Raw genomic sequence first — 27,907 nt, 5'->3', positions numbered from 1 at the left:
TTGTGCATGATGATACCATTTCCAACATTCTACATGGCAGCAACTACCACTGCATGTAATTGACATAGAAATGTGCAATCTCAATGTAACAGTAAAAACTTCCCATTCGTTACCATGAGTGTGACATGTGGCGTCTCGAGGGGTATGTTTTAGGTGCTTAAAGTAGGCTGAAAATAATGTTAGGGCTGTTTAACAGAAGGGTGAGTTTTCAGCACTACAGGTGTGATTTTGTGCATGCTGTTCGTGTGTGTTCTTTAGCACTATATTGGGTGCAAAAGTGTTAGCACTAGTAGTGCCGTTTTGGGGGCTCTAAAAGGGGTTATTTAATGCACTAGAAGTGTGGTTTTTGCGAGCTGCATGCGTCTAATAGCACCAGAAGTGTAAAAAGGCTTACACTCAGTGTTTGAAGTAGCACTTGGACTGGTGTTGAATTATGGCACGTGTACAAGTGCTACTTTAGCACAATTTGGGCAGTCCCTATGCGTGCCCTTACAGGTGCTGCCTCCAAATCTTGAGGTGCTAAAATTAGCACTTGATTTTTTAGAGTGTACTATGTCCCTTTTGCAACCAACATCAAATTCTGTAGAACTTTGCAGGAACTATGAATATGTCATTATGTCCTAGCAGTGTCCTTATATTCAAATTAGGCAAGAAAACTTGTTTACCTTCTAAGGTTCACTGTCGGACACCATTGAATGACTGCCTGACATATTTTTGTCTTTGGTGATAACATGTATACATAAAATGAGCTGTAACAGGTACGTGAGCATTTGTCTACATCAATGAACCACTACTTGTAAAATTGGCCAAAATTAAACTGATTGAATATTTGTGCAGCACAAAACGTACGACCATTCGGTAAAAGGGTCTGAAAATCAGACTATTACTTAGGTGATTGCAATCACTAAAGTCGATGCGACAACTAATGTTCGTTATTTTCCCACTAAAAGCCACGTCCAAGCCCTTTTGTTTTAAGGGAAGTTCTAAATTAGTATTGTCTTTCAAATGCCGTGGGAATTTAACCTTTTCATGTTTTGGCCCGAAAATGGGACATAGTACCTTTAAAAAACAATTTACAGCTAGAAGTAAAAGTGGTGACATGCAGCTACTTTCAATCTTTGAAATGTACAATACAAAGAAATTGGTCCATAGGACGTAACATTGTCATAAACAAACAAAGAGTACAATTTGTCCTGAATAAATGAAATCTGTTAGAGATGTAATGTGCGTATTTTCTGAGAGACGTAACAGCCTTATATAATTATGTATAATTGCTCATATGTTTATTAATGACTGTAACTTTTGTAAGCAATGAATGTATTTGTCATTAAGATTAGAACGTGTTAATGATTGTTCTAGGACACCTACCCCTGGACATCCGCCCCCGGATAACCACCCCCAGTCAACTACCCCCTACGACAACTACCCCTAGGACAACTACCCCCTAGGACAACTACCCCTTAGGGCAACCACCCTCAAGGACGAATACCCCGTGGGCCAACTACCCCCGGACAACTACCCCCAGTAAACTACCCCCTAGGACAACTACCCCCCAAGTGAACTACACACTAGGACAACTACCCCCTTCGACAACTATCCACGGAAAACTACCCCCAGTAAACTACCCCCTAGGACAACTACCCCCTAGGACAACTACCCACGGAAAACTACCCCCGGAAAACTACCACCCAGACAACTACCCCCAGACAACTACCCCCTACGACAACCATCATCTAGGACAACTACCCCCAGACAACTATAGGGGGTAGCCTAGTCTACGAGACCGATTTGCCAGTTTGGAGGACGGTCGGTCTCGTGAACCCTCAATTTAGATTCTTGGTAGGCCTATACCATCATGGGAAACACAAACTACACTGAATTAGATTATTGACTCCTGAAATATACGTGATTATATTGGTATCAGACATTTAACGTTTGATTAGGTACGTAATGATTCATTCATTCTTATCATTCTTGTGATGTCACTACAATGTGACTATCAATTTACATTCGTGCCATGAATTTCTGTACTTTTAACAATGTCAGATTTTAGCTGCATTTCCGATTAGTTTTATAACACTATGCCATTGCAAAGACGCCACAAGTACAAAGTAATGACCTCCAAGTTCCCAGTTTGCCTATGTATTTTAGATAATACAACAATATACTCGTAGATCCTAATCAAACGATTGATCAAACGAGGTCACGTGGGATTCATTTACTGAGCCTATTCAAAAAAAAAGTCTTCATGTTTTTTTTAATGAAAAAGTGTAAAAGTTTCCAGTACTATCCAACGATTTTTTAGTACGCAATGTGCAATGCGTTTATGGAGGTTATACTGCATGTCGATCATCTTTATTAAACTGCCTTCATTTAAAAAAAAACATCGACAATTTATTATAATGATGATGATGGTGATGATGATTATGATGCAATGATGACGTGATAATGAAATTGTTACATAAGGATTCCGTATGGAGCTTGTTGCAGTGGTAGTATTTCGTGTAGTATTTATCAGTTACTGAGTATGTCTCTGTTAATATTTAAATTAACAAATATATGTTTTTTTCTAATACACCAGAATGTGAATAACATCAAATTGGTTTGACAAATCCACCTGAAGAGGCCAATCACAAAACAATATAACCACGATTGTTCAATGTGTACTTTTCCCAGCCTTGAAAAGAGATGGTTTAAAAGACGAGACAGAAAATACACTGTTGTACAACATTTTTTCTTTAAAATAATGACACAAAATTAGACTTGTAAATATAGAATTTACATGAATTGAATTATTTTGTCAGTTAGTCGGAATTCTCTGTTTGCAGAGGTTTGCGGTAAAAACCATTGGTTAAAATGAACAATAGTTAAGATGATTCTTTTGTGATTTTGTATTAATAATTGTTTTAATTAGATGTCCTTGTGCGGGATAATGTGGTAAGAACAAGTACATATTTATCACAATTTGATGTGTGCTTAAATCAACCTCTCGACGCCACAAGTACAAAAGTAATGACCTCCAAGTTCCCAGTTTGCCTGTGTATTTTAGATAATAGAACAATATACTCGTAGATCCTAATCAAACGATTGATCAAACGAGATCACGTGGGATTCATTTACTGAGCCTATCAAAAAAAAGTCTTCATGTTTTTTAATGAAAAAGTGTAATAGTTTCCAGTACTATCCAACGATTTTTGAGTACGCGATGTGCAATGCGTTTATGGAGGTTATACTGCATGTCGATCATCTTTATTTCTATTGTCTTCACTACATTGATTGGTTCTAGGACAATTACCCCCTGGGCAATCACCCCCCCCCCCGGAAATTTACGCCCCGGAAAACTACCCCCGAAGGACAATTACCCCCCCCCCCCGGAAAATTACCCCCCCCCCGAGAATAACCCCCCGAGGACAACTACCCCCAAGGACAATACCCCCGGAAAATTACCACCCGGAGAATTACCCCCGAGGACAACTACCCCCCGAGGACAATGACCCCCGAGGACAATTACCCCCCGAGGAGTACCCCCGAGGACAATTACCCCGAGATGACAACTACCCCCGAGGAAAATTACCCGCCGAGGACAATTCCCCCCTCCCCGAGGAGTACCCCCGAGGACAATTACCCCCCGATGACTACTACCCCCGAGGAAAATTACCCCCCGAGAACAACTACCCCCCGTGGACAATCAGGATTCAATAGCAAAAGACGATCTGATAGATTGAGAGATGGCTACGAGCCTATAAGACCCCCTTCATGAACCCATATTCGTTCAAATACTAGCACGTTGTCTTCCTCGATACTAAACATTTCTCTTTAATACATATAAGTTATACAACGGCAGTGCGGCTGCTGATTTCCAAGAAGGATGTAAGTTTTAGGTAATTGTAATTCGCTCAGACCCCCCCCCCCCCCTCCTGGATCCACCACTGGTGTCCAACAATTTTCCACAAAATAACTAAAATTTCTATCGTGCAAAATGTATGTACTCTCATTAACTTAGCCTGCTTATACACTCTTTCAATTCAATGGACTTGAAATTTCTCTGTGCATTAACCTCTACAACTATAATTACTTTTACCTCATTTATCTCTAATCTTTTTTTTTGAAGAGCACATAAAAAGATTGTAAAATAGGTGTTTGTAGTAATATTTTAATCATGAAGTTTGTATCGTTATGCACATAATCAAGAAACTAAGGTTACCTGTTTACGATTCTATTCCATATCGTGTTTTAATTATTATGATAATCAGAAAGATTTGATTGCCGTGCACTAATGAAGAACCTAAGTTTACCTGTTTACGATTCAATTCCATAATGGTGTTTTAATTATTATGATAATCAGAAAGGTTTGATTGTCGTGCACTAACCAAGAACCTAAGGTTACCTGCTTACAATTCTACTATTCCAAACAGGGGCGTACGCAGGGGGGGGGGGGGTTCAGTGTGTCCGCTTACCCCCCCCCCCCCACTGATCGACTTTTCGGCCGGCGCGATTTTCAAATTTTCGGGAGCAAAATATTTTGGGCCAGATTTTAAACCCCCCCCCCCCCTTGAAAAAATCCTGCGTACGCCCCTGATTCCAAACGGTGTGTTCATTGTAGCTTGTTTTATATGCTTAGGAGTATAATCAATCCATCGGAGTGAAAACATAATTGGAATTAGTACATACAATCCATGATTGTGCAAATCGATATCTGGGGGCAGGCAACGTTCGGTAAAATTTTAGCTTTATATTCAAACCACGTTTTGCGTAACCTTTTAAAGTTTTGTTAACAAAAAAAAAACCTATAGACGACCTGTATATACTTGAAATGTTGGTTTACTTTGCTGAGAGAATATTAAAAAATGTTGCTGAGACTTGTTGAAGAAAAATGGTCTAATGGAAATGGGAATAGATTACCCTTTTCTGCTCATTATTGAATACAGGGAGGGAAGTCCACCCTGATATTAAGTTAGCTTCATTAGAAGCAGAACAATAATTTGGGTTCTCTGTTGTACGCAGAAATTTTTTGTATTCTTTCATCAATATTCGACTTTAAACGCATTTGTTTTGAAAACCCTCTCAGAAATATGTCTTAAATTAGATCCTCTTTCACATTATGATACAATTTGAGTCAAGTTTTACCATCAAATTTTGGGGCTCCCAACGCTTGAGAAGCTCTACACCAGGCGCGGATCCAGGATTTTTTAGGGGGGCCTTCGCGCGGGAGGGGAGAGACTGAATTCAGACAAGGATTAAGAGCAGAAAACAGTACAACGAATCGTCTTCTTTCTCTAATAATTAAATGAAGTGTCAAAGCTTCCGCGCTATGCGCGGGTGACGGAAAAACTGAAAAATAACTTAGTTTCTGGCCCCGGGTTAATAGTGTTAAATTTATAGACATTGGGGCATTGGAATTAATATACTTGTCGGTAATTGGTGGCTCGTTTTGTCGGTAATCGGTGGCCTCCGCACCCCCCCCCCACCCCCCCCCTACTGAAAAAGGTAAAGCGATCGACGCCTCTGATAACAACACAGTTTATACACTCGAAAGAATTTTTGCAAGTACTACTGGTGAAGTACCAGGCCCAGGGGCGGATCCAGCCGGCGGCAGGGGAGGGGGCCCAATTCGTGAGAAAATATTTAGCGGCGAAACAGCCGGCCGATAATTCGCAAAGTTGGGGAGGGGGTTGGAGGGGGGATGGGGGGGGGGGGGGGTAGTGAGCACTAATTTTTTGTTTTGCTCCCTTAAATTGATAATCGTGCCGGCCGATAATTCGCTCAGGCCCCCCCCCCCCCCCCCCTCCTGGATCCACCACTGGTGTCCAACAATTTTCCACAAAATAACTAAAATTTCTATCTTGCAAAATGTATGTACTCTCATTAACTTAGCCTGCTTATACACTCTTTCAATTCAATGGACTTGAAATTTCTCTGTGCATTTACCTCTACAACTATAATTACTTTTACCTCATTTGTCTCTAATCTTTTTTTTTGAAGAGCACATAAAAAGATTGTAAAATAGGTGTTTGTAGTAATATTTTAATCATGAAGTTTGTATCGTCATGCACATAATCAAGAAACTAAGGTTACCTGTTTACGATTCTATTCCATATCGTGTTTTAATTATTATGATAATCAGAAAGATTTGATTGCCGTGCACTAATGAAGAACCTAAGTTTACCTGTTTACGATTCAATTCCATAATGGTGTTTTAATTATTATGATAATCAGAAAGGTTTGATTGTCGTGCACTAACCAAGAACCTAAGGTTACCTGCTTACAATTCTACTATTCCAAACAGGGGCGTACGCAGGGGGGGGGGGGGGTTGGGGGTTCATAGTGTCCGCTTACCCCCCCCCCCCCCCCCCACTGATCGACTTTTCGGCCGGCGCGATTTTCAAATTTTCGGGAGCAAAATATTTTGGGCCAGATTTTAAACCCCCCCCCCTTGAAAAAATCCTGCGTACGCCCCTGATTCCAAACGGTGTGTTCATTGTAGCTTGTTTTATATGCTTAGGAGTATAATCAATCCATCGGAGTGAAAACATAATTGGAATTAGTACATCCAATCCATGATTGTGCAAATCGATATCTGGGGGCAGGCAACGTTCGGTCAGATTTTAGCTTTATATTCAAACCACGTTTTGCGTAACCTTTTAAAGTTTTGTTAACAAAAAAAAACCCTATAGACGACCTGTATATATTTGAAATGTTGGTTTACTTTGCTGAGAGAATATTAAAAAAATGTTGCTGAGACTTGTTGAAGAAATATGGTCTAATGGAAAAAGGAATAGATTACCCTTTTCTGCTCATTATTGAATACAGGGAGGGAAGTCCACCCTGATATTAAGTTAGCTTCATTAGAAGCAGAACAATAATTTGGGTTTTCTGTTGTACGCAGAAATTTTTTGTATTCTTTCATCAATATTCGACTTTAAACGCATTTGTTTTGAAAACCCTCGCAGAAATATGTCTTAAATTAGATCCTCTTTCACATTATGATACAATTTGAGTCAAGTTTTACCATCAAATTTTGGGGCTCCCAACGCTTGAGAAGCTCTACACCAGGCGCGGATCCAGGATTTTTTAGGGGGGCCTTCGCGCGAGAGGGGAGAGACTGAATTCAGACAAGGATTAAGAGCAGAAAACAGTACAACGAATCGTCTTCTTTCTCTAATAATTAAATGAAGTGTCAAAGCTTCCGCGCTTTGCGCGGGTGATGGAAAAACTGAAAAATAACTTAGTTTCTGGCCCCGGGTTAATAGTGTTAAATTTATAGACATTGGGGCATTGGAATTAATATACTTGTCGGTAATTGGTGGCTCGTTTTGTCGGTAATCGGTGGCCTCCACACCCCCCCCCTCCCCTACTGAAAAAGGTAAAGCGATCGACGCCTCTGATAACAACACAGTTTATACACTCGAAAGAATTTTTGCAAGTACTACTGGTGAAGTACCAGGCCCAGGGGCGGATCCAGCCGGCGGCAGGGGAGGGGGCCCAATTCGTGAGAAAATATTTAGCGGCGAAACAGCCGGCCGATAATTCGCAAAGTTGGGGAGGGGGTGGGGGGGGGGGGGGGGGGGGGGGGGGGGGGGGGGGGTAGTGAGCACTAATTTTTTTTTTTTGCTCCCTTAAATTGATAATCGTGCCGGCCGATAATTCGCTCAGGCCCCCCCCCCCCCTCCTGGATCCACCACTGGTGTCCAACAATTTTCCACAAAATAACTAAAATTTCTATCTTGCAAAATGTATGTACTCTCATTAACTTAGCCTGCTTATACACTCTTTCAATTCAATGGACTTGAAATTTCTCTGTGCATTTACCTCTACAACTATAATTACTTTTACCTCATTTGTCTCTAATCTTTTTTTTTGAAGAGCACATAAAAAGATTGTAAAATAGGTGTTTGTAGTAATATTTTAATCATGAAGTTTGTATCGTCATGCACATAATCAAGAAACTAAGGTTACCTGTTTACGATTCTATTCCATATCGTGTTTTAATTATCATGATAATCAGAAAGATTTGATTGTCATACACAATTTTATAATCAACAACCTGAGGTTACTCGTTTACGATTCTATTCCATATGGTGTTTTAATTATTATGATAATCAGGAAGGTTTGATTGTCGTGCACTAACCAAGAATCTAAGGTTACCTGCTTACAATTCTACTATTCAAAACGGTGTGTTCATTGTAGCTTGTTTTATATGCTTAGGAGTATAATCAATCCATCGGAGTGAAAACATAATTGGAATTAGTACATACAATCCATGATTGTGCAAATCGATATCTGGGGGCAGGCAACGTTCGGTCAGATTTTAGCTTTATATTCAAACCACGTTTTGCGTAACCTTTTAAAGTTTTGTTAACAAAAAAAAAACCCTATAGACGACCTGTATATATTTGAAATGTTGGTTTATTTTGCTGAGAGAATATAAAAAAAATGTTGCTGAGACTTGTTGAAGAAAAATGGTCTAATAGAAAAAGGAATAGATTACACTTTTCTGCTCATTATTGAATACAGGGAGGGAAGTTCACCCTGATATTAAGTTAGCTTCATTAGAAGCAGAGCAATCATTTGGGTTTTCTGTTGTACGCAGAAATTTTTTGTATTCTTTCATCAATATTCGACTTTAAACGCATTTGTTTTGAAAACCCTCGCAGAAATATGTCTTAAATTAGATCCTCTTTCACATTATGATACAATTTGAGTCAAGTTTTACCATCAAATTTTGGGGCTCCCAACGCTTGAGAAGCTCTACACCAGGCGCGGATCCAGGATTTCTTAGGGGGGCCTTCGCGCGGGAGGGGAGAGACTGAATTCAGACAAGGATTAATAGCCGAAAACAGTACAACGAATCGTCTTCTTTCTCTAATAATTAAATGAAGTGTCAAAGCTTCCGCGCTATGCGCGGGTGATGGAAAAACTGAAAAATAACTTAGTTCCTGGCCCCGGGTTAATAGTGTTACATTTGTAGACATTGGGGCATTGGAATTGATATACTTGTCGGTAATTGGTGGCTCGTTTTGTCGGTAATCGGTGGCCTCCACCCCCCCCCCCCTACTGAAAAAGGTATAGCAATCAACGCCTCTGATAACAACACAGTTTATATACTCGAAAGAATTTTTGCAAGACTACTGGTGAAGTACCAGGCCCAGGGGCGGATCCAGCCGGCGGCAGGGGAGGGGGCCCAATTCGTGTGAAAATATTTAGCGGCGAAACAGCCGGCCGATAATTCGCAAAGTTGGGGAGGGGGTTGGGGGGGGGGGGGTAGTGAGCACCAGTTGTTGTTGTTTTTTGCTCCCGCAAATTGAAAATCGTGCCGGCCGATAATTCGCTCAGGCCCCCCCCCCTCCTGGATCCACCACTGGTGTCCAACAATTTTCCACAAAATAACTAAAATTTCTATCGTGCAAAATGTATGTACTCTCATTAACTTAGCCTGCTTATACACTCTTTCAATTCAATGGACTTGAAATTTCTCTGTGCATTAACCTCTACAACTATAATTACTTTTACCTCATTTATCTCTAATCTTTTTTTTTTGAAGAGCACATAAAAAGATTGTAAAATAGGTGTTTGTAGTAATATTTTAATCATGAAGTTTGTATCGTTATGCACATAATCAAGAAACTCAGGTTACCTGTTTACGATTCTATTCCATATCGTGTTTTAATTATCATGATAATCAGAAAGATTTGATTGCCGTGCACTAATCAAGAACCTAAGGTTACCTGTTTACGATTCAATTCCATATGGTGTTTTAATTATCATGATAATCAGAAAGGTTTGATTGTCGTGCACTAACCAAGAACCTAAGGTTACCTGTTTACGATTCAATTCCATATGGTGTTTTAATTATTATGATAATCAGAAAGGTTTGATTGTCATGCACAATTTTATAATCAACAACCTGAGGTTACCTGTTTACGATTCTATTCCATATGGTGTTTTAATTATCATGGTAATTAGAAAGGTTTGATTGTCGTGCACTAATCAAGAACCTAAGGTTACCTGCTTACAATTCTACTATTCCAAACGGTGTGTTTATTGTAGCTTGTTTTATATGCTAAGGAGTATAATCAATCCATCAGAGTGAAAACATAATTGGAATTAGTACATACAATCCATGATTGTGCAAATCGATATCTGGGGGCAGGCAACGTTCGGTCAGATTTTAGCTTTATATTCAAACAACGTTTTGCGTAACTTTTTAAAGTTTTGTTAACAAAAAAAAACCTATAGACGCCCTGTATATATTTGAAATGTTGGTTTATTTTGCTGAGAGAATATAAAAAAAATGTTGCTGAGACATTTTGAAGAAAAATGGTCTAATGGAAAAAGGAATATATTACACTTTTCTGCTCATTATTGAATACAGGGAGGGAAGTCCACCCTGATATTAAGTTAGCTTTATTAGAAGCAGAACAATAATTTGGGTTTTCTGTTGTACGCAGAAATTTTTTGTATTCTTTCATCAATATTCGACTTTAAACGCATTTGTTTTGAAAACCCTCGCAGAAATATGTCTTAAATTAGATCCTCTTTCACATTATGATACAATTTGAGTCAAGTTTTACCATCAAATTTTGGGGCTCCCAACGCTTGAGAAGCTCTACACCAGGCGCGGATCCAGGATTTCTTAGGGGGGCCTTCGCGCGGGAGGGGAGAGACTGAATTCAGACAAGGATTAATAGCCGAAAACAGTACAACGAATCGTCTTCTTTCTCTAATAATTAAATGAAGTGTCAAAGCTTCCGCGCTATGCGCGGGTGATGGAAAAACTGAAAAATAACTTAGTTCCTGGCCCCGGGTTAATAGTGTTACATTTGTAGACATTGGGGCATTGGAATTGATATACTTGTCGGTAATTGGTGGCTCGTTTTGTCGGTAATCGGTGGCCTCCACCCCCCCCCCCCCCCTACTGAAAAAGGTATAGCAATCAACGCCTCTGATAACAACACAGTTTATATACTCGAAAGAATTTTTGCAAGACTACTGGTGAAGTACCAGGCCCAGGGGCGGATCCAGCCGGCGGCAGGGGAGGGGGTCCAATTCGTGTGAAAATATTTAGCGGCGAAACAGCCGGCCGATAATTCGCAAAGTTGGGGAGGGGGTTGGGGGGGGGGGGGGGTAGTGAGCACCAGTTGTTGTTTTTTTTTGCTCCCGCAAATTGAAAATCGTGCCGGCCGATAATTCGCTCAGGCCCCCCCCCCCCCCCTCCTGGATCCACCACTGGTGTCCAACAATTTTCCACAAAATAACTAAAATTTCTATCGTGCAAAATGTATGTACTCTCATTAACTTAGCCTGCTTATACACTCTTTCAATTTAATGGACTTGAAATTTCTCTGTGCATTAACCTGTACAACTATAATTACTTTTACCTCATTTATCTCTAATCTTTTTTTTTTGAAGAGCACCTAAAAAGATTGTAAAATAGGTGTTTGTAGTAATATTTTAATCATGAAGTTTGTATCGTTATGCACATAATCAAGAAACTAAGGTTACCTGTTTACGATTCAATTCCATATGGTGTTTTAATTATCATGATAATCAGAAAGGTTTGATTGTCATGCACAATTTTATAATCAACAACCTGAGGTTACCTGTTTACGATTCTATTCCATATGGTGTTTTAATTATCATGATAATTAGAAAGGTTTGATTGTCGTGCACTAATCAAGAACCTAAGGTTACCTGCTTACAATTCCACTATTCCAAACGATGTGATTATTGTAGCTTGTTTTATATGCTAAGGAGTATAATCAATCCATCGGAGTGAAAACATAATTGGAATTAGTACATACAATCCATGATTGTGCAAATCGATATCTGGGGGCAGGCAACGTTCGGTCAGATTTTAGCTTTATATTCAAACAACGTTTTGCGTAACTTTTTAAAGTTTTGTTAACAAAAAAAAACCTATAGACGCCCTGTATATATTTGAAATTTTGGTTTATTTTGCTGAGAGAATATAAAAAAAAATGTTGCTGAGACATGTTGAAGAAAAATGGTCTAATGGAAAAAGGAATAGATTACACTTTTCTGCTCATTATTGAATACAGGGAGGGAAGTCCACCCTGATATTAAGTTAGCTTTATTAGAAGCAGAACAATAATTTGGGTTTTCTGTTGTACGCAGAAATTTTTTGTATTCTTTCATCAATATTCGACTTTAAACGCATTTGTTTTGAAAACCCTCGCAGAAATATGTCTTAAATTAGATCCTCTTTCACATTATGATACAATTTGAGTCAAGTTTTACCATCAAACTTTGGGGCTCCCAACGCTTGAGAAGCTCTACACCAGGCGCGGATCCAGGATTTCTTAGGGGGGCCTTCGCGCGGGAGGGGAGAGACTGAATTCAGACAAGGATTAATAGCCGAAAACAGTACAACGAATCGTCTTCTTTCTCTAATAATTAAATGAAGTGTCAAAGCTTCCGCGCTATGCGCGGGTGATGGAAAAACTGAAAAATAACTTAGTTCCTGGCCCCGGGTTAATAGTGTTACATTTGTAGACATTGGGGCATTGGAATTGATATACTTGTCGGTAATTGGTGGCTCGTTTTGTCGGTAATCGGTGGCCTCCACCCCCCCCCCCCCTACTGAAAAAGGTATAGCGATCAACGCCTCTGATAACAACACAGTTTATATACTCGAAAGAATTTTTGCAAGACTACTGGTGAAGTACCAGGCCCAGGGGCGGATCCAGCCGGCGGCAGGGGAGGGGGCCCAATTCGTGTGAAAATATTTAGCGGCGAAACAGCCGGCCGATAATTCGCAAAGTTGGGGAGGGGGTAGGGGGGGGGGGGTAGTGAGCACTAGTTTTTTTTTTTTTTTTGCTCCCGCAAATTGAAAATCGTGCCGGCCGATAATTCGCTCAGGCCCCCCCCCCTCCTGGATCCACCACTGGTGTCCAACAATTTTCCACAGAATAACTAAAATTTTTATCGTGCAAAATGTATGTACTCTCATTAACTTAGCCTGCTTATACACTCTTTCAATTTAATGGACTTGAAATTTCTCTGTGCATTAACCTGTACAACTATAATTACTTTTACCTCATTTATCTCTAATCTTTTTTTTTTGAAGAGCACATAAAAAGATTGTAAAATAGGTGTTTGTAGTAATATTTTAATCATGAAGTTTGTATCGTTATGCACATAATCAAGAAACTCAGGTTACCTGTTTACGATTCTATTCCATATCGTGTTTTAATTATCATGATAATCAGAAAGATTTGATTGCCGTGCACTAATCAAGAACCTAAGGTTACCTGTTTACGATTCAATTCCATATGGTGTTTTAATTATCATGATAATCAGAAAGGTTTGATTGTCGTGCACTAACCAAGAACCTAAGGTTACCTGCTTACAACTCTACTATTCCAAACGGTGTGTTTATTGTTGCTTGTTTTATATGCTAAGGAGTATAATCAATCCATCGGAGTGAGAACATAATTGGAATTAGTACATACAATCCATGATTGTGCAAATCGATATCTGGGGGCAGGCAACGTTCGGTCAGATTTTAGCTTTATATCCAAGCCACGTTTTGCGTAAACTTTAAAAGTTTTGTTAACAAAAAACCCTATAGACGCCCTGTATATATTTGAAATGTTGGTTTATTTTGCTGAGAGAATATAACAAAGATGTTGCTGAGACATGTTGAAGAAAAATGGTCTAATAGAAAAAGGAATAGATTACCCTTTTCTGCTCATTATTGAATACAGGGAGGGAAGTCCACCCTGATATTAAGTTAGCTTCATTAGAAGCAGAGCAATCATTTGGGTTTTCTGTTGTACGCAGAAATTTTTTGTGTTCTTTCATCAATATTCGACTTTAAACGCATTTGTTTTGAAAACCCTCGCAGAAATATGTCTTAAATTAGATCCTCTTTCACATTATGATACAATTTGAGTCAAGTTTTACCATCGAACGTTGGGGGTCCCAACGCTTGAGAAGCTCTACACCAGGCGCGGATCCAGGATTTCTTAGGGGCCTTCGCGCGAGAGGGGAGAGACTGAATTCAGACAAGGATTAAGAGCAGAAAACAGTACAACGAATCGTCTTCTTTCTCTAATAATTAAATGAAGTGTCAAAGCTTCCGCGCTATGCGCGGGTGACGGAAAAACTGAAAAATAACTTAGTTTCTGGCCCCGGGTTAATAGTGTTAAATTTGTAGACATTAGGGCATTGGAATTAATATACTTGTCTGTAATTGGTGGCTCGTTTTGTTGGTAATCGGTAGCCTCCACCCCCCCCCCCCTACTGAAAAAGGTATAGCGATCGACGCCTCTGAGAACAACACAGTTTATACACTCGAAAGAATTTTTGCAAGTACTACTGGAGAAGTACCAGGCCCAGGGGCGGATCCAGCCGGCGGCAGGGGAGGGGGCCCAATTCGTGAGAAAATATTTAGCGGCGAAACAGCCGGCCGATAATTCGCAAAGTGGGGGAGGGGTTGGGGGGGGGGGGGGGGGGGGGTAGTGAGCACTCATTTTTTTTTTTTTGCTCCCGCAAATTGAAAATCGTGCCGGCCGTTAATTCGCTCAGGCCCCCCCCCCCCACCCCCTCCTAGATCTACCACTGGTGTCCAACAATTTTCCACAAAATAACTAAAATTTCTATTGTGCAAAATGTATGTACTCTCATTAACTTAGCCAGCTTGTACACTCTTTCAATTTAATGGACTTGAAATTTCTCTGTGTATTAACCTCTACACCTATAATTACTTTTACCTCATTTATCTCTAAAAAAAAAAAATCGTTCCCCGGGCCCTGGGGTGAACTGAATTCAGACAAGGATTAAGAGTCGAGAATGGTACAACGAATCGTCGTCTTCCTTTATCAATTTAATGAAATGTCAGAGCTTCCGCGCTACGCGCGGAGGAAGGGGAACTTCATTCAAACAAGGATTAAGAGTCGAGAACGGTACAACAAACGTCTTCTTTCTCCAATAATTTAATGAAACATCAAAGCTTCCGCGCTTCGCGTGGGACGGGGAAACCCCCTTCCTGCAGCTACCCCCTATAGGGAGCGCGCTTCGCGTGCTCACCACCGCCCCCCTAAAATAAAATCCTTGCTACGCGCTTGAGAGGATAATAACCCAAGTTGCGAGCCCAAATGGGTCCCATATTCTCAGAAATGTTATTTTTATTGAGAGTGACTTGAACAAATTAATAACTTGTAAGGGAAGTGGTGCAACCTGCCACACGCTTCTACCTCTCGGTTGCTTTGATCCATTGCCGAAAATATCTTGGCACCTATCATCCCCTCCCCCCCCCCCCCAACCACGGATAAAAATCGACACCGTTGTGACCAACAATGACGGTCGCATACTACCGGGTACCCATTTAACACCTGGGTGGAGGGTAGCAAGTGCAGGTTAATATCTTGCCAAAGGATATTAGTGCCGGTGTCGTGATTCGAACCCTCGACCTGCCCATATCATTCTCCCGCATGACAACATAAACATATAGATAACAGAAATATATAGATAACGTGAAGAAAACCTTAATTTCGGATCATCGACGAGGGCCCATTATACAAAGACAAATACACGAGCAGCTTATTAAAAAAGTTACAGAGGATACATAAATGAAATAGTACATCCTAATTTCTTTGTTTTGCCATTGTCGGTGAGAGAGGCTGTAAGGCGTATTCGTCTGCGCGCAATGTATTGTTGAATTTCTTCAAAAAATGTAATTTCTGTTCTTTACTCGGTAGCAAAACTTCGGGGGAATTAGGCAACTCCCAGCCCCCCCCCCCATATCGAAGTAAATAATTTGAAAACACTAAAATGAACTTCACAAATAACATAGAAATTGAAAGTTTATGAAATTTTCTGTAAAGAGCGATTTGGAGAGAAGCTCGCAACATTTGTCAATGTCTTACAAATTCCTCGGGGGTGATTGTCATTGGGGGTGATTGTCATTGGGGGTAGTTGTCTTTGGGGATAGTTGTCCTCGGAGGAGGGGGTAGTTGTACTTGGGGGAAATTGTCCTCGGGGGTAATTGTCCTCAGGGTATGTCCTCGGGGGTAGTTTTTCTCGGGGGGTAATTGTCCTCGGGGGTAATTGTCCTCGGGGGTAGTTGTCCTCGGGGGGTAGTTGTCCTCGGGGGTAATTGTCCTCGGGGGTAATTGTCCTCGGGGGTAATTTTCCAGGGGGTAATTCTCTTTGGGGGGTAATTGTCCTCGGGGGGTAATTCTCCGGGTGGTAATTTTCTGGGGGGTAATTGTCCTGGGGGGGGGGGGTAGTTTTCTGGGTGGTAATTTTCCAGGGGGTGATTGCCCAGGGGGTAAATGTCCTGATACGGCTATAGATATTGATCAGTTCAGATTGTTGGACCCTTGGATTGGAAGTTGCATTTTCTCATTAAAACGACACAATAATATAAAGACGTCTACTAGGCGCGATGGCTCAGTGGTAGAGCAGTGGTCTCGTATCCGGGAGGGCCCGGTATTATTCGAAACCAAGTCAATATGTTCGTGCTTTATGGTAAGGCATAAATCCTCATTACTAAATCCCCCTGGTTGTTTACTTACAAGCATATACATGCTTTCTTAACCAAGTCAATACGTTCGTGCTTTATGGTAAGGCATAAATCCTCATTACTAAATCCCCCTGGTTGTTTACTTACAAGCATATACATGCTTTCTTAACCAAGTCAATACGTTCGTGCTTTATGGTAAGGCATAAATCCTCATTACTAAATCCCCCTGGTTGTTTACTTACAAGCATATACATGCTTTCTTAACCAAGTCAATACGTTCGTGCTTTATGGTAAGGCATAAATCCTCATTACTAAATCCCCCTGGTTGTTTACTTACAAGCATATACATGCTTTCTTAACCAAGTCAATACGTTCGTGCTTTATGGTAAGGCATAAATCCTCATTACTAAATCCCCCTGGTTGTTTACTTACAAGCATATACATGCTTTCTTAACCAAGTCAATACGTTCGTGCTTTATGGTAAGGCATAAATCCTCATTACTAAATCCCCCTGGTTGTTTACTTACAAGCATATACATGCTTTCTTAACCAAGTCAATACGTTCGTGCTTTATGGTAAGGCATAAATCCTCATTACTAAATCCCCCTGGTTGTTTACTTACAAGCATATACATGCTTTCTTAACCAAGTCAATACGTTCGTGCTTTATGGTAAGGCATAAATCCTCATTACTAAATCCCCCTGGTTGTTTACTTACAAGCATATACATGCTTTCTTAACCAAGTCAATACGTTCGTGCTTTATGGTAAGGCATAAATCCTCATTACTAAATCCCCCTGGTTGTTTACTTACAAGCATATACATGCTTTCTTAGCAGTCAAATAAAACAATCATCACCAAACAAATATAATACCCAAGGTCAGAGTGTGAAAAGATTTTTCAGATAGAGATTTATATCGAGTACCAGTTCGAGTAATCCTTTATAAATTACATTGATAGTATAAAGTAGTTTAAAAAATGAACATTTCTGCACAGATGCCTTTGTATTCAATCCATTACTTATTTATACACAAATAAATGAAAGAATAAATAAATAGCTTTAGAAATGAATATGTAAGACAAAATGAAAAATTAAACAAACATAAGAGTGGATAATTGAATAACTAAATAGATAAATAAATACATACGTAAGTTAATGTGTCAATTACATAATTAATAAGTAATACAGAATCTGTCAATTTTAAAGTAGTTTCGAGTGATTCTTTCTTCGTTCCATTCATACAAAGTAGTCAATGTTTATGGACAAATGCCTACAAATATAAATAGAAAACGGGAAATGAGTATTAAAGATAAACTTTAGTACTGGTAATGCGATTGCATTGTGAAAGAAAAGGTGTGGAAAGGATCAGAAACAGTTGATCATGTAGCATGTAAGTATTGGTGTGCACTGCAAGGTTCTGGAGTCAACAAAATCATAATAAATTTGACCGAGTCTTGGTAAAGTAACAAGCACTCACATATTTATCTTTAACTAAACAAAATGAACAAACAATTGAATAGAGAAATGACTAAATACATAAATCGATAAGAAGGTATACAAATAAATTAATGGAGTATTAAATTATTCCTTCAATGATAAGTAATCAAGAATCCGTCCGCCATGAAATCGATATGAAAGCTATCATTTAACAAGGCTTGTTTTTTGTTAATACCTTTTGGTTGACTAGTGGCCTTCTATAGAATACAATGACGGTCGGCATTGAGACAGAGGGGGCGTTAAACGGATAGCGTGCATTTAACATTTCATCAACATCCTTCTGGCACTGAAACTGACGCAATTACAGTTTACTGATGGTTAGATAATATGCTACAATAGCGACTTTCCTTCAAGTAAAAAAAGGTATTAGCTAAATTACTACCTTTGTTTATTTTTTGTTTCAAAATTCAATGTTTCCAAAGTGACAAGCTATGACCATGAAAAACAACTTTGCACACGAAATCCAGCGATGCTAAAGATTGTGATGAAGAAATAATGCTTCACGCTGTCAGAATATGCAAACAAATATGACGCCCCCCCCCCCCAAATTTTTTTTTTTTAATTTCGAATATGGTTTATGGCTATTAACATAGGCGAAGGTTATGCGCACTTTGTGGTTTCAGGGGAGAGGGGGGCGGGGCATATTTCTCATTAATGCTTATTTAAGGGGTTGCCGGCATGAGCATCTCACCATTCGTCGAATCTTTGCTGGTCTATCCTCCTCATCTTCGATTCTCTTCGGATTTCCCCCAGCCTGCTGTCACACTTTTCAGAGGTTTTCATCCATCTGACTTTTCAAAAGAGCAAGGTAACGTTATATTGTATTGCTTTCTTCATGTGAAGCGCACTTCTTCTTTTTGCGACATAATTATTAGTGAGGCAAAAGGTTAAAAATGAGATTAAGTCTTATTGAGGGTGAACAAAAATCTGGAATATTGCATATGATATATATATACATCTTCTTTTTTTAAATGTAAAAATTACGTTGCCGTTCTTCATTGATCAAGTGGCAATTATTCTTCCTCTTATTTTTGTGATGGGGACATATCCCTTCTTTTCAATATCCCAAGTAGCAAACGAGTAATCAGTACAGGAGACTATTGAATAGAGGAAACACATCTTTTGTTCAATTTCAAGTCAAATGTATTATAGAGTCGCATGAATTAAGAGTGTGAAAACTATTTGTTTACCACATGCGAGCTTACGTTTCTACTGAAAGCAAACCAAATTGGAAAGCACCTCGACAGTCGTAGGCCTATTTTAGAATTAGTGGAAAGTGTACAAAATATAACTCTAGTTGTGTTTCACATCATTTTCAGCGAGGTTGTGATCTGAATAAAGCAGTACCACGCCTCTTTTTTTAAACTTTTTTTTAAATAATTGTTTATAATTTTTGTTTTTACTCATCGCGTATTTTTTCAAAACGAGAATAACAAAAAGGAAATAACTTCCAACTCGGTCATTCACTCAGCATTTATCTTCTGGTCACTGACTGCGGCAATTCATTATCGTATTTCTCACAAGTTTTTAAAATTACGATTCTGAAATACTTCATTGATTGCGATCCTTGACAGTTTCTCCCGATCAATGATCCCTAAGACAACTTTTCACCGAGGACAGTTACCTCGGAATATCTTCTTATAGGAAAAGTATCTCAGTCAAAAGCAATTTTGGTGACATTACTCTTACGATGGAGTAGTTGTCCGGGAATAATTGTCCTAGGGGCAGCTGTCCTTGGGGTAGTTGTCTAAGGATATTTGTCCGGGAAATTCTGAGGGTAGCTTTCCTCATATAGGCTCTATGAAATAGTGCTAAATATCACTTAGAACATAACGCACATTATTTCCTTGTACTTGATTCTTAAAGTTGATGTTTATTGATTTTAAAAACTAACTTAATTTCATTATTGCAAAGTTGAAACGTTGATTCGACAAGGTTATCAAAATTCAATGCTTGGAAACATTCGAAATAATGATTATTATAAATTATAAAACGCTTAAATACAGCCCCGTCATAGCACCTGAAGAGCTCCCCAAACGCTGCTGAGATCATTGCGTGAGATCACAGTATGGACATGACTTGCACAAGCAGACGATGTCCCATGACATCTCACACATTTTCAGTGCCTGTGTTTTCATCTTTTCTTGAGTTCTTTCTCTTACTCCACTACCGTCAGGCTAAATGTATAATCTATTGCCTCACTCTTAACCCCGCACATGGTTTTATTTTGATGACAAATGCAGCGATACAAAAATAAAGGAATTTGTCGCTTGTAAACAAATAAGACGCCATTGAATATTCAGCTGGACACACCGCGGTATGTTCGGCGTTTCAAGAGGGAACAAATGCCGTCCTCAACATCGTTCCGGGGGTTTTCAATTCGAAAGTCTGGTTTCTTTGACTGTTAATTAACCCCTATCCTGTGTATTTACAAGCAAAAGATTTTAGTTATCGGAATCGGGTCATATCCCCTTTTGAATGGTTTGACATGCCATCACATTTATATACACTAAACTCATTATAATTTGACAAATAAAAGCTTTGCAATTATGTTCATTCTCTATGGGATGTCGTCTGCTTGGGCAGTATTGGTCCATATAGTGACGTCATTAAAACATCTTTATTTTTCCGGCGAATCTCTCGTATATCCCAGCTGCTATGCCGGTGGTTGTATTTGTATTTTTATAAATCACCCGATATGTAGTTGACCTAAAACTTGTACGATGGCCATCTGTTAGCTTACCAGTTTCTAGTCATACATTAGTTGACATATTTGTGATTTTCTTTGAAGTTCAACTTTAACTCTCCCGTCCAAATATATTTTGTTTACATTGTCCTCGAAACACCTTGCTTCTGGACCATACATTATATTTTATTTCAGTTAGGTACGGTTTTGTTACTGTTCAGTTAGTATCACTATGAATATGACGGACAAAAAAAGAGGACAAAATATACAGTTCCTCAGGTAGAGAAAGGAACATCCCTTCACTGCTATTATGTAAAGTGGTAGAACAGGTGTCACATGCACATTCACCACTTTACATAATAGCAGTGAAGGGATGTTCCTTTGTCTACCTGAGGAACTGTATATTTTGTCCTCTTTCTTTGTCCATCATATTCATTTATGTAAATGGGGAACAAATAAAATTCGAACTTCAAATATGGTCGTTCCTCTGTAGGACGGAAAACTTCTTGAAAAAGTGTAATGCAACGTGCGTTGGACAAGTTGGAAAAATTGTGAATGTTCGAAAGCTGATATCACTAAATCTCTAATTGGCGGATTGGTCGACTGTACTGGGCACAATAATATTCTCCAATTCGTTGTACGTTCTCAAATTGATTAAATTCATCACATTACAATACATATCTTCCACTAGAATGTACTGTTTGCTGGTGAAATTGAGGAAAACTCTAATTTTAGCTAACTTTGTTTGTGTAGGGGCAACTCAATATGCGGATAAGAAAGATGGTTTGTAATTACACGCTACCGGGTTACATGATCATGAAAAACTTCAAGGTGACATTTCTAGAAAATAGGCCTACAAAATTTCTGTAAAAATGGCTAAATTTCTAAGTGTTCATCCGAATTCACTCACATTTTCAAAAATCTCTTGCTGTAGTCCTTGCTGAAAAATAAGGATTTCTATTGCAATATGTGCATAATATATGTGCAAAGACTTTAGATAACTGTATTAAATATTACATATAAAATCAAGCTCCGATTATGAAATTCATCACTGTAATAACTCACTTGTAACTCACTTGATCCAGGATTATTCAGTCTTTAGACTGATGTTCATCATGTTCCTATCCATGGTTTCCTTTGGTTGGGGTTGTCATCATTGTTATCTGGTGCTTCTTTCCACCAGTTCTTAAGTCTGGATTTGAAGCGATTGATAGTCCGCACATATCAAAAGCTGACGAACAAGGCTATTGATATTGTCTTAGGGTGATTTTTCAAAAGTCTTTGTGATAAGTTAGACCTCTTTTATTATGTGAACAGATGATAATGATTTGGTTGTTCGCATGTATATAATTGTGTATGTGTTTCTATTGTAACTATATCTTTCTGTCTTGATTTTCTGTATTGCCTATTTTTGCTGGTGAATGGCATAATTTCACATTTGTAGACAAGAATAAATAGACCATCAATTTGAATGTACTGTATATTATTTTTACCTCCATGCACATAATCCCAGATGGCGCTTTTCAGGTTTACGGTCGTGTTTCTGGCTTTAACGTGCCTTATGATGGGCCAAATGATGGTGCATGGTAGAAACGGTAAGTAAATTTGTCTAATTAGTCCATTTTGTTTACTGTCAGGAAGTTCACTCCGATTCAAAGATTATTTTTAAATAAACTAGTCCGTATGTATCCCCTGTCACAAATTATGTCAATTAGGTACATTATTTCTTAGCATATATAGGGTTCCTAAGCTCTGCATCCCGAAGTGACGAAGGCACTTATAATATGATATATATATATATGTTACGGTTTTGCCTCGTTTTCAGAAACAAAATTACCATGAAAATTTCACTTGTTTATTTAGTCAACTGCCTGGACTGTTTCCGTGTCGCGCGCCCAATCAGATGAGAAAATAATGCACCCTCAACGCTAAACCGGAGACGGTCCTTTCCTCTCTCTCTCTCTCTCTCTCGACGGATGTATTTTCGGGTATTGTGGGGGGGGGGGGGGGGGGGGGGGGGGGGGGGTCGCGCGATCTTTATAATGAAATGCAAGAAATGGTGCGTAAATGAATTATGATTACAGACTGAGCACGTGTTTTGTATTTGTCTAGATTATTACAATTTTGAAGCCTTTGAAAAAAAAAATTGTTTTGCTTCGTTCGTGCAAAGATGAAGGTAGCAGTTTTTCTCATGATATTGGTCTAAATGTCTGCATGTCGCTAGATCGGTTTGGAAGGAGAATTTCTGATCAAATTTGCCGGCTAATTACTAATACTGGGAATCTTTTTTTCTTCAAGTTGTCAAATCTCCACCCACCTCATCCCACCCCTTCTCTATAAGTAGAGAGAGAGAGAGAGAGAGAGAGAGAAAGAGGGAGAGAGAGAGAGAGAGGGGGGGGGGTGTCAATAAAAAAAAATGCTATGCAACCCTGTTATAGTAAGCATGTTTTATGTACGGTGTATTCATATTCATACAAATGGAACATTCGGATCATGTAAATAATTATTTATACATTGGGTAGGGGAGACTGGGGACATTATTGTAACACGGGGCAAATGTAACAGAGGCTCCCTCCCTATACTAGTATAAACGCGCTATATACAAACGCTCTGCAGAGAACATGCGCATTCCATTGCCCCACATGCTGTCCTGGGGGAAGGGAGGTCAACACATCGATGAACTTTTTACACCCCAAACATCGTTTTTTTTTAACCCGGAAGTAAAATCTTGAATAACCTAATTTTTTGTCTCGACAAATATTTGCTTGAGCTTTCACTGTCATTTTCATATGGTCAAAAAATAAGTTTTTAGGCCTGTATTTGGCGGCAGTTTCAACGACGAATACTAATGCTAAGATACAACAAAATATGGCCGCCCTCCTCGGGGGGGGGGGGGGGGGGGCAACTGTAACAACGTAATAACTATTATTGTCCCCATATAACTGGACAAAATATACCGTAATCTAAATGAGTCAAGCATTTGTCACAGTTTTTATTAAAATTACTTTACTGGGGTTCTATAAAATAATCAAACAAAGTAAAAATTAAAATTAAAAAATCCTGGAATATGATGTGTTGGTACAATAGACCAGGGGGGTGTTTCACATATAGTTCCTAAGTTGGACTTAAAAATTATGGAAAGCCATTAGCATCTTTGAAAATGTTTTGTAAAAGTTATTTTGAAAGGCATTAATTGTTTATTCAAATCATTCATATTTTCTATCATCAAGGAGATTTCATGTTCTGGATGTGGAATTCATAAAAAGTCTAAAATACTTGAATTTCTGCTTTTGAATATATTTCATTTTAAGACTCCAATGGCTGTCCATAATTTTAAAGTCCAACTTAGAGTTATGTCCTACTTAGGATCTTTTTGAAACACCCCCCCCCCCCCAGTTCATAGATACAATCTGCGCATGCGCAGATAAAGGTCACTTGTACACAATTTTAAACCCACCGAGACTAATACTGGACACCTGCTCACGAAAGTTATGTAATCATTATTAATGCATGCACCTGTGATACATTCTATTGAGCACAGGTGGAAGTAATCATTTTAAGAGGGCAAACAAAGAATCACCTCCATGTCTTTAGCTGTGCATTATTCAGAAAGGCACAAAGTGGGATTTATCTATGTTTAAAAGATCTGTGGATATTTGGGGTCCTCTGACGACATGTGCTAACTACAAACTGGTCTATTGAATGTGGTTACAACTGCCCCATGGGTGTGTTACAATTGCCCCGTGTTGTGGGAGCAATTGCAACACTTGACTTCCGGGTTTGAAATGATCAAATATTAAACCTGTTTTACTTAACCCAAACCTATTCATAATTCAAGCCAAGATATGCATCTTTCATTTCATATGCCTTTAAGTAAGTATTAAACTTTTAAAAAGTTGATATGTCAGACTTTGAAGAAGAAAAAAATGTTACAATATTATTGTCCCCAGTCTCCCCTACATCCATGTTACATGGATAACAAACACATGATAGCAAACAATAAGCGTCTCACGTTATTACTTATGAATACTTTTAGGAAAAAACATACTTATACGTGTTGTTTTCTAATTAAAACTTTAGCCGGGGACCGGGGACTGGTTTATGACGACGACGAGTTCACTGAACGTCAAGCAAGAAAGGCTGTCCTTGAGCATAACAAGCGTTCTTCTTCAAGCTCGTCTGAGTCGTCTGAGTCGTCTGAGTCGTCTGAGACGTCTGACTCGTCTGATGAACCATGTAAGTAATGGCCGTTGCACACAAGGAGTTATAGAGTGGTGAAGTCAGTGTGACGTCGTCAAAAATCTATTTTTAGAATTTCTCAATTTTTTTCTTCATTTTCCGAAAGAGCATCCAAAATAATGTACGAATGTCGGAAACCAATTGAATATATATAGTATCGGCTGCGATATGACCATCTGAATAAATAGATGTCCTTTGGGAACTCAGTGGTACATTAGGAACCAGAGCACTATAACACTGAGTTCCCATAGGACATAAATCTATTCAGATGGTCATATCTCAGCCAATACTTAACATATTCAATCGGTTTTCGACATTTGTACATTATTTTTTAATGCCAACAGTGCCAACAGTGCGTCATACAGTGCGTCCCAGAAAAAAATGAAACCGAGAATTATCTATGTTTTATCATAGCTTAAAGGTACTATGTCCCATTTGCAGGCCAAAAAAATGAAAAAGTTAAATTCCAACTGCATTTGAAAGATAATACTAATTTAGAACTTCCCTAAAAAAAGGTGGGGCTTAAAAATGTCTTCAAGTAGGAAAATAACGACTATTAGTTGTCAAATCGACTTTAGGGCTATAGAGCCCAAAAGTAATAGTCTTGATTTTCAGACAATAATTGTACCGAATGGTCATACGTTTTATGCTGCGCAAAGATTCAATCAGTTTAATCTTGGCCATCACAAAAATTGGGTTATGGATGTAGACAAATGCTCATGTACCCTTTACAACTCTTTTCATGTATGTTATTACCAAAAAAGAAAAAAAGCCAGTCAGTCACTCAATATGTCTGACAGTGAAGTCTAGCAAGTAAACAGGTTTCCTTCCATAATTTGAATATGAGGATACTGCTAACGTTTAAATTTCACAGATAGGACATACATGTCTTATTAATAATTCCTGCAAAGTTCTTCAGAATTTGAGGTTGGCTGCAAAAGGGACATAGTACCTTTAATCACAATTATAAATAATAAATGACAAATATTTGTAAAGCTTAGATCCTCTTCCTCTTTCATTACTTTGATGCAACTCGTATGATGTATATTTCACGCATTAGCGATTGAAAGCGATTTGAAGAGAGGAAACCAAAAAGTCATTTGGCGGGCGGTATTTGAATTTCACAGAGAAAAATCACATTTCTAGAAAGTTCATATTTTGCCCTTTCATAATTATGACACCTCAATCAGGAAAAATGAGCCTTTGAAAGCACCCCCTTAAAGTCCGGTGAGTAAAGTCAATACGGGCCGATTTCTTTGTGTATGACGAGCCGGACTTTGTTGCGTGAACTTACCCCCTTTACCGGAGATTTTGGGTACATGAATGCGGTCCCTCCGTTCCCAGAGGAGAGGGGGGGGGGGGGGTAAAGTAATGCTTGCATTTCCATAATTTGATTAATCGAATTCGTTTTCACTGGCTGCCTGTCGTAGCAACAAACAGAGTTGACGAAAGACTTAACTCCGGTTTGACGATCAGCCATGCAGCAACAACTTTGTTATTCCTGGCTCATTTTTCCTGATTTAGGCGGCATATGAAAGGGCAGAAAATAAAATTTTTAGAATGTGATTTTCTCTGTGAAATTTAAACACCGCCCGCCAAATGACTTTTTGGTACCCTCTATTTAAATTGCTTTTAATCACTCATGCGTAAAATATGGATCATATGAGTTGCATCAAATGAAAGAGGATGATCTAAGCTTTACAAATACGTATCATTAATTAATTATAATTTTTATTAAGCATAGAAGAGGACTCGATACTAAATCCAAAAGAGTAGCTAGATAAGCAGCGAGTTATACTGAAGAAAACAAGGAATGGCGCGTAAGCGTATCACGCTTCAGATATCTGTATCTTATAACACACACCAATATACATGTATAGTAATTACGCCAAGCCACCTTTTATTTACCTATACTTGCCATCAAAGAAACTAATCTTAAAACTATCAGCTGCAGCAAGATGGGTTCATGAAAGTAGGTACAAAATTTCAAATAAAAGACTAAGTGTTTTTCTGTCTATGAGTCAATATTAAAGCCCTCATTTTTATACACAACAAATGGGGTGAATAAGACATTAACATAACATTCAAGACTGAAAGAATAGTGACTGCAATTTTGCTAATAATGATTATTTTGCCATCATGCTTAAAGTTTAAAATTATGACCTTTTACAATATTTATTACAAGGGATATTTTCACCTTGAAAAAATAAGAAGAAGAAGAAGAAAGAAAAACCTTTTTTTTCTAGCAAGTCATCATGGCAATTTGCCCAACAGTAAATTAAAAACTCAGAATCAAAGAGGTGTAGAATAACAAAATTTTAATTGTGTTTCAATTCATAAACATGTAAATTATTTTATACTTTTTTTTTACCCCCCTCTCTCTCTCTCTCTTTCTCTCTCCCTCTATCGCTGCATGCACCTATGTAGTTGTATCACTTGCATGTGAAAATAATGGACCTATTGCGATTGAGTGTCAACCTGGCGAAGAAATAACTATCGTCGGAGTTACATATCGCCGTCAAGCTACGCTCACTTGTCCTCCATCAAACGACAGCGATTTCGACTGTTCATCGGAGGAAGCCCTGTTTAACGTCAAGGACCGGTGTGAATCTCAGTTAAAATGTCAGTTTCATACAGGCCCAGTAGTCTTAGGCACAGATCCATGTCCGGATACAGACAAGTACATCGAAATACTCCACATGTGTACACCTGTGGGATAAAAGAGCGAGACCCGTAGAATTTAGAATTTATTTGTGGAATGGTGAGGAGAGACTTTTGGGAAGATCTGAGGGTTCTGTTTTAAACAAAGAGGTTAAGTAATTCCGTTAAATAAGAAGGAGTTAATCATTTCAGGCACTTAAAGGTTAAAACAAGGTTCTTGAACTCAATTCTAGCGCGGACAAGTAACCAGTGTAGTTTTTTTCAGAATAGGGTAGATAATTATGTTCACTTAAACGAGATCTCGTAACAAGCCGTGCGGCAGAATTTTGGATTCT

General features: G+C 38.8%; 1 protein-coding gene across 2 annotated transcripts; it reads left to right on the top strand.

Annotated features, from left to right (window-relative positions):
- The first annotated feature begins 43 nt into the window (after positions 1-43).
- Positions 44-27,907, top strand: LOC115928886. 2 transcript variants are annotated; one of them, XM_030996928.1, is made up of 4 exons: positions 44-200; positions 22,186-22,267; positions 24,753-24,908; positions 27,339-27,907. In XM_030996928.1, the coding sequence occupies exons 1-4, from the start codon at positions 177-179 to the stop codon at positions 27,629-27,631; spliced, it is 555 nt and encodes a 184-aa protein (XP_030852788.1). In that variant the 5' UTR covers positions 44-176; the 3' UTR covers positions 27,632-27,907. The 2 variants fall into 2 exon arrangements, with proteins under 2 accessions (XP_030852788.1, XP_030852789.1); XM_030996929.1 differs by lacking the exon at positions 44-200 and adding an exon at positions 18,648-18,794.

The sequence above is a fragment of the Strongylocentrotus purpuratus genome, unplaced genomic scaffold, assembly GCF_000002235.5.
Source record: "Strongylocentrotus purpuratus isolate Spur 01 unplaced genomic scaffold, Spur_5.0 spur5_scaffold_3, whole genome shotgun sequence".
Lineage (NCBI taxonomy): Eukaryota > Metazoa > Echinodermata > Echinoidea > Camarodonta > Strongylocentrotidae > Strongylocentrotus > Strongylocentrotus purpuratus.
This window is presented reverse-complemented; position numbering and strand designations above follow the sequence as displayed.